This window comes from Rhinolophus sinicus, linkage group LG06, assembly GCF_036562045.2.
Source record: "Rhinolophus sinicus isolate RSC01 linkage group LG06, ASM3656204v1, whole genome shotgun sequence".
In the NCBI taxonomy this organism is placed as follows: domain Eukaryota; kingdom Metazoa; phylum Chordata; class Mammalia; order Chiroptera; family Rhinolophidae; genus Rhinolophus; species Rhinolophus sinicus.
The window spans coordinates 65,983,420-65,994,615 of NC_133756.1; the positions used below are offsets into that span (position 1 = coordinate 65,983,420).

The following is an 11,196-nucleotide window of genomic DNA, read 5'->3' on the forward strand; positions in this document are numbered from 1 at the left end:
TTAGAGGTTCACATCTCAAAGGCAGCCAACTGTGGCTGCGGAAGAGGAACCAGAGGCACAGCACAGGTACAACAGCATCAGCAGGTGACATGGAGGAAGCCACGATCACTCTGACTCTCTGTTCCCTCTTCTCTGCAATGGTCACAATAGTAATTCCAACCATAAGAGGTTGTTCTGATGATTACAAGGAAATAACGTGTGTGTATGATAAAGTGTAATATAAATACACTTATGTAAGGTGTGTAGGTTTCCTAAACTTACTGGCTTTCTTAAATAGACTGAATAAACTCTCTTCTTGACCACCAACACAGAACCTTCTCATTGTCTTTCTTAAAAATCCTCCAGGATGGCTATAATCCAAGACGCAGATAATTACAAGGACTAGAAAGGATATAGAGAAATAGGGCTTTCATATACTCATGGCTAGTGGGAATGTACAATGGTGCAACCACTTTGAAAAAAGAATCTGGTAGTTCCTCAAATGGTTAAACATAGTGTTACCATTTGATCCAGCAATTCTACTACTAGGTATACAGCCAAGAGAAATGAAAACATATATCCACACTAAAACTTGTACATGAATGCTCATAGCAATATTATTCATGATAGCGAAAAAGTGGAAACAATCCAAATGTCCATCAACTGAATAATGAATATGCAAAATGTGTCATATCCATACAATGATTCAGCGATAAAATGGAGTGAAGTACTGATTCATATTACAGCAAGGTGAGCCTTCAAAACCTTATGCTAAGTGAAAGAAACCAGGCGCAGGACCATATATGGCATGATTCCATTTATATGAAATGTCCAGAATTGGGAAATCTATGGGAACGAAAGCAGATTAGTGGTTGCCTCAGGCTAGCACATATAGTAGGACTGAAGGCATAGGTTACAGGGAACAGGGTTTCATTTTGGGGTAATAAAAATGTTCTAACATTGATTGTGGTGATAAATGTACAACTCTGTGATTATACGAAAAGCCATCGAATTGTACATTTTAAATGGGTGACTTGTGTGGCGTGTGAATTATATTTCAATAAAGCAACTAAAACTCCAGTGACATTTTTCACAGACATAGAAAAGAATCCTAAAATTAGTATGGAACCACAAAGATTCTAACTAGCCAAAGCAATCTAGAGAAAGAAGAGCAAAGCTGGAGTACTTCCTGATCTCAAACTACAGTACAAAACTATAAGAATCAAAACAGCATGGTACTGGCATAAACACAGGCACACAGATCAATGGAATAGAACAGAGAGTCCAGAAATAAACCCATTCATATATAGTTGATTAATTTGCAACAAAGGAGCTGAGAAAGGATAGGTCTCTTCAATAAATGATGTTAGGAAAACTGGACAGCCACATGCACAAGAATGAAACTGGACCCCTATCTTACAACAGACAAAAAATCAACTGAAAATAGATTAAAGACTTGACTGTAAGTCCTGAAACCACAAAAATTCTAGAAGAAAATATAGGGGGGTGGGGAAGCTCCTTGATAATGATTGGCAATGATGTTTTGGATTTGAAACCAAAAGCAAAGGCAACAAAAGCAAAAATAAACCAGTGGGACAACATCAAACTAAAAAGCTTCTGCATAGCAAAGGAAACCATCAACAAAATGAAAAGGCAACATATAGAATGGAATAAAATATCTGCAAATCATATATCTGATAAGGAGTTACTATCCAAAAAATATAAAGAACTCATACAAATCAATAGCAAAAAATGAGGAAACTGATTAAAAAATGGGCAGAGGAATTGAATAGCCATTTCTCCAAAGAAGACATCCAAATGGCTAACAGGTACATGAAAAGGGGCTCAACTTCAGTAATCATCAGGCAAATGCCAATCAAAATCACAATGATATCTCACACGTATTAGAATAACTATTATCAAAAAGACAAAAAATAACAAGGATGTGGAGAAAAGACAACCCTTGTGCACTGTTGGTGGGAATGTAAGTTGGTGCTACCACTATGGAAAATAGGATGGAGGTTCCTCAAAAAATTAAAAACAAAACTACCTTATGATGGCTATACACCTCCCTCTTCTAGGTATATAGCAGCCAAAGGAAATGAAAACAGGATCAAAGAGATATCTGCACTACTCTGTTCATTGCTGCATTTTCACAATTGTCAAGACATGGAAACAACCTAAGTGTCCATAAATGGATGAATAGATTAAAAGATGTGGTATATATGTACAATGGAATATTACTCAGCTATGCGAGGAGGGAAATCCTGCCATTTGCAACAACATGGATGGACCCTGCCTGAGGGCATTATATCATGGGAAATAAGCCAGACAAAAAAGACAAATACTGCATGGTATCACTTATATGTGGAATCTAAAAAAAAAAAAAAGAGTCAAACTCATAGAAACAGAGTAGAAAAGTAGTTGCCAAGGTGGTGGTGAAAATAGGGAGAGGTTGGTAAAAGGGTACCAATTTTCAGCTATAAGATGAATAAGGTCTAAGGATCTAATGTAAAACATGGTGACTACGGTTGATAACACTGTTGTATAACTGAAATCTGCTAACAGAGTAGAACTTAAATGTTCTCACCGAAAAAATAAAAAGGTAAACATGAGAAGTGATGGATGTGTTAATTAACTAGATGGAAGAAATCCTTTCATCATGCATACATAGATCAAATCACCATGATGTATACTTTAAATATCTTACATTTTTTGTAAATTATGTCTCAACAAAGCTGAAATTAAAAAACAAAAAACAGTAAATAAATAGAAAACAATGTTTTTAAGCAACTTAAAAAAATCCTCCAGGGAATCTTGTATCCCATCATGAGTCCCACCCAACTCCTTAGCATGGTATCTACGGCCCTTTACGGTCGACTTCTACCCATTTCTCCAAGCTCCTTTCTCGTCATTCCCAAGCTTATACACTCTAGCCCAGTCATATTAAACTACTGTCCTTGTAGCCACTCTGATAAATGGATACCCATTTATTAAATAGATCAGTGATTAATAAATTAACATGTATATTCATATGTTGAACACATTTTTAAGTGCCTAATAGCTGTGCACTGAAAATATAGCAGTGAAGTGGAGAGACAAGAAAGACCCTTGCCTTGAATAGTTTACATCTGATGCGCTCCTCAGGCCAAGTAACCTTTCTCTGCACATGCTCTCTGCCCTTCAACTCTTTCCTTCAGGCATATTTGCCAGCGCAACCCAATCCTATTCTCTCATCACAGTTCAGCTCAGGTGCCATAGCCTCCCCAGAGAGTTCCCTGGCCTACTCTCTCAAGGAGATAGAGTCCCCACCTGTGTGTCCATAGCATCCTGAGCCTACCTCTATATAGTCGTCCCCCCTTATCTGCAGGAAATACACTCCAAGATCCCCACTGGACGCCTGAAACAGTGGATAGTATCAAACCCTATATACATATGTGTGTATGTATGTATATACACATATATACATATATATACACACACATATATATATACATATATATACATACACATATATACTACGTTTTTTCCTATACATATATGCTTGTGATAAAGTTTAATTCCTAAGTCAGCCACAGCAAGATATTAACAATAGTAAAACACAACAATAACAATAAACTGTAATAAAAGTTACGTGAATGTGCTCTCTCTCTCTCTCTCTCTCTCTCTCTCATAACTGATCTGATAACCAAGACAGCTACTAAGTGACTAACAGGTGGGAAGCATACACAGTGTGGAGATGCTGGACAAAGAAATGATTCACATCTCTGGTGGGATGCAGTGGGAGAGCACAAGATTTCATCACGCTACTCAGAAGGGCACACAATTTAAAAACGTATGGATTGTTTATTTCTGGAATCTTCCATTTAACAATTTCAGACTGCAGTTGACCATGGGTTCTGAAACATCAGATAAGGAGGACCACTATCTAGCAATGTCCCTCACTAGACTGCAAGTTTCTCTAAGGACAGGAACTCATCTTTCATCTGTCTATTCCCACATCAAGGTCACTATAGGCATCAATGCTTGTTATGTGAATAAATGAATGACCACGTTCTATCCTTCCTCTGGCCTTGGATATAGAAATAGTACAACTGTGAAACAACCACCACATTATTTCTTTCATGTAGTCTACTGCTAACCTTCTGGTTGAGTTCTCCCTGGCAGAAAATCGCTGCTATTCATTTCTTCTTTTCCAAGCCAACAACCGGATTCTTGTTTAGCTCCTGGTTCTCTTACCCAGAGCTTTACAACGTTCACCTCTGTGGCCTTTTCTTTTCTTCCTTATCAACCTTTGGGTTGAAGGGAAGTGCATCCCTTCTGCTGCCCCTCTCTTCCTGGCTTTCAACAGGCACCCCTTCATCTCACTGCTTTCACCACAACTGCCTACTTGGCACTGACCTTGGAGCCATCGAAGACCCCTCCTTACTGGCTCACCACGATCCTTTCTTTCAGACACATCTTACAACTTTAAACACCTGCTGGGGTTCAAAAGGGTCTTATTGTTCATCTTCACCAGTAAACCACGAGGAATGTGTGCGGCCAGCAAACAAGTATTGATCCCTCTCCTCCCAATTACGTTTTATGTACAGATTTTATGTATTAATCTTTTTACATCCTTTAGACAGACGGGTATATTTTAAGCTGTAGATTTTACAAGCATTTTTAACATTTCTTCTCCTAAACTAAGTTAATATTTATAGATGTTGTCTCTAAAATGTCAGAAATATATTAGACTGGAAGGGAAAATTATTAGGAAAATTATAGAGGAGTTCAAAGTTAGTGAGGCAACCTAACTTTGAAAAGCTGGTGCTTGAAAGTGTTGTTGGGCCTTATTCATGAGTCTGTAAAAGAAGTGCAGAATCCTGGCCTTTCGACACTTCTGCTCAAGGTGTTGAAACACCCTTTCTTGAGCTATGAGTGGCTCTAGCCTCCAAGTCCTTTCTCTTGCCTGGTCCCTGCGTAGGCGCTGCCAGTGACACCGTCACAAAAACCCACACAAATTTGCTTCAATGTAATACCGAAGTGGAGGGATGAGGGTGATGAATCTATAGGGGTTCATTACTTTATTCTGTCTACTTTTGTATATGTGTACAATTTTCCATAATAAGAGTGTTGTTTTGTTTTGTTTTTTTAAAGGTAACTTGATCATATCACCTCTGCTTAAAAACCCCTGTGCTACCTATGGTGTTCACCAGATGAAATCTGAACGCTTTCAAAAGTTATACCAGAATTTTTTTCTGACCCCTCTCTTGCCGAAGGTAGAACTAACCACTCTCTACTTTCTGTCTCTAAAACAACACCTTTTTATCTCAAACACTTAAAACTTCTATGAACGTATTTGAATACCTGTCTATCCCCATGTACAACAGTATGAGGTCTTTGAGAGTAAACACTGTACTATCTTGCTGATTTGTATATTCCCAATGCTTGGCACGGCACATAAATAATGCTTCACAAATATATTACTGGGAATAAAGGATGGACTGCCCCCAAATATGTTTCCAGACTAAAGCATGTCCACATTCTACAAACTCCACCTGCTGAACTTGTCCCCTTTCCCAAGCAAGAAACGTTCTTTCACAGTGTATATTGTCTGTGTATGTATTTTTTTGCCCCTTACTGAAATGCCCTTCCCCCTCTCTCTGGGAAAACTCCTCTATTCGAAGTCCAAATATCACCTCCTCTGGGAAACCCTCCTACTTCACTCACACCATTAATGGCTTCCTCCAATAATTTAGCAGTTTACTTCCGTGCTACTCTCACTAAAATCCAAACTCTTCAAAGGCAACAACTGGTTGTTGTACCTTTTGCTATCTATCCTTAAGCTGAGAGGGCTCTGTACACGCAAGCTGCCAATTTTATAAAGAGAATAAATCAACCACTCAGTTGAGTACACAATGTTTTAACGAAACTGTAAGAGCACTACTTCACTGAAATCTCCCTGCTCTGTACACCCCTTTCTAACATCCAGCTAAGCCTTTGGTTACCTCTCTTCCCTACTGTCTGAGCAAATGTCTTTCTTTTCAGGGTTCCACACAACCTCTACACCCTGCCCAAATTCAAGCTTTGCATAGGTTCTCCTGACTTTTAAGAAAGCAGTGTCCCGCCTCTATCCTTTGCTTCAGGCCAAGTCCTCCATACGTTTGTTTGACTTCGACCCATATCTGTCGGGTCCATGTGGATACAATTCTCCAGTAACTACAGTATGTGTACTTCCTTTAGCCAGTCACCTTTGCTCTTCCTCCCTGAGAAACAACTGGATCTCACCTTGCCTATTTGTTTTTTGATTACTCAACTGACCAAAAAATGCTTAGTCATGGTAAATGTAGATATACATGAGTCCTCTTACCTAGAACGTACTGGTCACGATTGTTAACACTTTAAATCATCAACAAAAAAATACATTTGACCTATGGCCATGTTGAAGGGGCTCTCATCCTTAGTGTCACTTTTACTTCACTTGCCTTGCTAGAAATATATGCTTTAACTGTTAAATACAGAGTAGAACTGGGTGCTTTCACGGTGGATCCAATCCAAGGACGTTTAATTACAGAAGAGGCCAAGCAGCGCAGTATAGCAGGAGGAAAAACCCGAGACAAAATTGGACTTGGCGGTAACAATACAAATGATAGTAATCACCGCTAATATTTCTCCAACACTTCCCTCTTGCCAGGCTAAGTGCTCTGTACAATTATCTCATTTAATCCGCACAGCTCCATGCAGTACATAATGCTGTGGTGTCCTCATGTTACCCAGCCAGCAAGCGGATGAGCCATTATTTGAAAACAGGTAGTGAGGTTGTTCCAGGATCCAGCTCTGGGCCACTACTAGAAAGTGCTTCATTTGTCAAGGGGCAGGTTCTGTGAGTGCCCTGACACCAAATGGCGCTTGGCTCTTGGAGGATTGCTCATCTAATCTTTATGCCCCTCAGTTTTCTCATCTGTAAAATGAGGGACTTGACCCACAGAAACTCAAAGTGTTCTCTTCCAAAGGCTGTCTCGCTGATGAATCCTACAGTCAGAGTAACAGAGAAGCATCAATGACCAATTGTTGTCATTCCAAAAGTTCACGTTGGAATCCATTAGGAAACGTGTTCAATGTTTCTAATCCCTAAAACAAAATTTGGAAATACATTTAGTGAGTCAATGGATTACTGAATTTATATATGAATATTTGAAGAATAGAAACTATTCTTCCCTCTATTTCTCTCCCTCTCTTCCTACGAATGCTAGCTAGCCTCTCTATCTGTAGGTAAGGCAGGTAAAAAAAAATAAAATGTACTAGGAAATTCTGTAATTCATTCTAATCCTGTATCCTAATAAACCTGGGTTATCGAGACTGCAAATGTATGGAACACATACACACAGACACACACACACAATTTTCTACACTCTGAGTAGTGCCATTTTTTAAAAAAATATCAACTTGATGGTATGGTGGAAAGCACTTCACTTGGTTTTGAAGATAGATAAGTTGTACCCTGTACTTGCTCTGTGTAGCCTTTAGCACCGAAGTGCTATACAAACTTGTTTCATCATTTGAAAATGGCTCCAGTATTGAACCAAAACAGTAAAGATAAAGGAAACACAAACTATCTTTGGCCATTAATGGTGAACTGTATTTTACACTTTTTTAAAAAAGAAAATTACTTAATATAAGGTCAGCAAAGCATCTTTAATGCTAGTTAGTGGATACCAGGAACTTTTTCTTTAATACTCTTAAGTAAAACGGCAATTGCTAAAATGTGATTTCACCTTTTATATCGCTCTCCTGGTCAGGAATATTTTCTCTTTTAAAGTTATTCTATATCAGCCAAATACTTTTAATTATAATTTGCCTTTAAACTGAAAGTTATTCAAATATGTTTTAAGTATGTTTAAAATAACTGTGATTTTATATACAAAGAAATTAAGAACAAAACGCCTCTGTAAAATTTTACCTGTGTAAAATTTCAAGTGAGAGCTTTCTTGCTGGACCAGAATTTTCACTGGTTGCCACTTACTGGCCTCCTTGGTGCTAAATGAGGAGCCAAACACATTTATGGTGCTGGACACAAGGCAGGGATGCCCCACCAGACGAAACATGCTCCTCTGTGGTGCCCCCTAAACATGTTCGCATTACTACGGTCTTGACCACAGGTTTCTTTGAAAATAGAGGGCTCTCCTAACATACAGAAAAGACGACTCCAATTGAAAATAGCTTCTAGAGAACTTATCTAACAGAGCAGCCACTCATAACAAGCTATCATACAAGGTTAATCCTGGCAGAAAGTGAAATGTATTTGCACGTCCTTTCCTTTTCCAGTGGGCAGTGCTGCTTTGGGCTCTGGCATAAAAGCAGAAGGGTTAAATTCCTGACCTCATTCTATTTCAGTGACTAAATGAGTGAACCACACAGGAAAACAGGATCCGCAGTGTGGAATTAGGCAAAAAATTGGGCACCTCAACATGAGGTCTCCACTATAAGAGTCCTTTGAAATTAAATACTTTAGTCGTATTAGATGATATGTGAACATCCATAGATATGTTCTGGATTGTCTGGGACTGTAGAGATGATGCATGTTGTAAGCAGAAATATGTGCTGTAGCTAAACCATATCCTTGCCTCCATCGACAGTGTACACCAATTGTCTACCATGATCATGCTCCTAATTACATACGTAAACACACGTCCCTGAGTGTAGACACAGATCCTTCCTTATTGTAGCAACATTTAGAGATTCTAATTTCAATAAACGCCTAAGGTTGTGGAAGCAGCCCATTTGGGAAGCAATTCAGTCAACAGAGTGATTCATTTAATAAATATTTTTATCAGCATCTCATGCTAATTTTATATTATATAGTAAAAGTCTGGCTTTGGATCATCCCATTAATCTATTTATATTCAATAGATGTCATCAGCTTATATCATATCCAAAGGATCAAACACACATCAGTGACGATGTGCGTCTCATAAGTGGATATCCTCCCCCCAAACCTAACAGGAGCAACGTTAGTGTATTTGGTGCACACCTGCCTTGCTCCAGTAAGGCCCAGTTTTCCTCTTGGATGCCGGGTGCCATCCTGCACAGCCTCTCTCGCAGTTTAATCAAAGAAAAGTATAATTACACTAGAAAGAGGCTAATTTTGAAAAGACCTTAGCCAAGCCACAGTCACTTCATTACTCTGCACGTCAGAGGCTAACAATGATCCGAGGGACCCGAAGTATTATTTGTTCTTCTAGAGGAAACAAGCGAACCCGCCTGGTTGAGGCCAAAATCTGCCTGCCCAAGCAGGTGCGCGTGTCATGCGAGGCGATGAGCTTCAGGCTGGCCAGCAGCTAACGCTTTCCCTGCAAAATCTGCTGCCTAAAACTTTTCGCCACCTTCCGTGGCTCTCCCGAGTCTGCTCGGTGAACGGCTTCGGAGCCGCCTGGAGGCTCCTGCGAAATGCCCAGCCTCACAGGCGCGTCCACATCTGCAGAGGTTTCTGCCTGGTCCGCGCGGAGCTGTCTTTCTTGGTTCTTTCTGCCCAGAGTCGCTGGCAGCCCGGCACCCTTTCACCACCCCATTTCAGATCGGATTTGGGGGAGCTCTTTGGCTCGTACACACTCGGAAGAAGCCGCTATACCTCCTCCCCCACCTCCCACATTTTGACCATTAAGCATCATTCCAAGAGGGGCCGGCAGCGGCACTCCAAAAATCACGGCCATGTTATACTCCAAACAGACAGCATTCAACAACTCCACAAGTCCCCAGGGCGCTGGGCGCTGTAGCCAAGGCCGAACGTCCTCTCCAAAGTGAACCCACCCGAAGTCCACAGCTGTAACGCAGCCCAGTGTTAAATCGTATCATAATGCAAGGATGGAAGAACATCTAAGAAGCCCAGGAAGCTAAGAAAGCAGGTCCAACAATCTTTTTAAAGCTAATGCTGCCCCTGACAAATACCCTAACTAAACCGCACCTTCCCAAGAGAAAATCCCAGAGTTGCCCCTTTAACTGTTTCAAACCCCTCATGTAGGGCTTATATGGTATATGCACCGATGCAGTCCGGGGTTGGTTCTGGGCAACACTCTGCGAAGTGCCAGGCGGGCGGGTGTCACGCCTGGGTGGAGGGCTGACATCCCCGCAATTTTCCAGGCAACAGACACCGGCGGTGCCGGTAAACTGGGGACCAGCAGAGCCACCTCCCCGCCTCCCGCGCTCGCCGCCGCCCCGACGGGCCCCAGCACTCACCGTCCCGGGAGTCCTCCCCCCGACTGCAGTTGCTGCAAATGTGTTTGATCTCCTTGCCTAGTTGACAATGGATCACAAAGGACACGTTGTTGTTGGGGACAGGCTCCTTCAGGGGCTTCATCCTCAGCAAATAAAAAGCTTTCTTTTTGGGTCTCTGGGCGCTCGCGCCTGGCACCGCGCCCTCCCTGCAGCGCGGCAAGCGGAGCGCAAACCTCCCCGGCTCCACGGCGCGCGTGGGCTCCGCCATCCAGCCCCCGGACGCCCCGGGCCGGGCGCTGCTCTGACCCCCGCGCGCTGCCACTCGCGCCCGGCCGCCGGGCCAGCATGCCCCTGCCCCGCCCCGCACCAGCGTCTCTACAGCAACGCGACCAGGGCGGGGCGGGTCAGGGGAAGGCGCGGAAAGGGTCTTGACACCGCTGACCTCGCTGCCTGAGCCAATCCGAATCCCGCGGCTGCAGGAGGGTTTCCGGAAGGCACTCAGCGGTCCTACCTGAGCAGCTCCACTCCCACCTCTCCGGTGGCCTCACGTGCACATCCTCTCCTGGCAGCCCCACCCCTCCGTAAATCTCAGCACCAGCAACTGGCGCCTGCTGGGTTTGCAGCTACCTTCACTCCCTCTGGAGCTCCAGGGCAGAACGCCAGCCTCCCCCTCCCCCTTTTCTTCCAGCCTCACTCTGCCAAAAGAAAGCAGGACGTACCACACAGAAGGCAGCTGCGCTGGGAGCCTTCAGGGTGCAAGCGCCTCTCTCGGACCAGAACAAATGATGGGTCCAATTGGTGGGTCCCCCCCACAGCCCTTGACTCTCAGTGTAGCCCACAATGTGTTACATCATAATTAATGTTTTCACCCTCAATAGAAATCCCCCAAACTGAAGGGGGCTTTACACCAGTGTGATTAAAACTTTGAGTAAAAGAAGGAACAAAAGGCTGCTTTTATCAACACTCAGAAACAACATCTTGCAACTTTGGGATCCCAGCTAACCTGGATGAAGATTCCCCAGC

General features: G+C 42.4%; 1 protein-coding gene across 18 annotated transcripts in view; it reads right to left on the bottom strand.

Annotated features, from left to right (window-relative positions):
- Positions 1 to 11,196, bottom strand: part of PHACTR1 (phosphatase and actin regulator 1) — a 503,766-nt gene that overhangs the window by 224,471 nt on the left and 268,099 nt on the right. Inside the window, exon 1 of one of the 18 annotated variants that reach the window (XM_074335217.1) lies at positions 10,685 to 10,851. The exons of 14 other annotated variants lie outside the window; for them this stretch is intronic. Coding sequence is in view for 3 of the 4 variants with exons in the window: in XM_019742986.2 (XP_019598545.2) it covers positions 10,195 to 10,441 (247 nt within the window). In the remaining variant the exon portion in view is untranslated. Of the gene's footprint in view, positions 1 to 10,194; positions 10,642 to 10,684; positions 10,852 to 11,196 lie in introns of those variants that run through there. 3 more of the 18 variants (XM_019742986.2, XM_074335213.1, XM_074335216.1) reach the window with 3 other exon arrangements.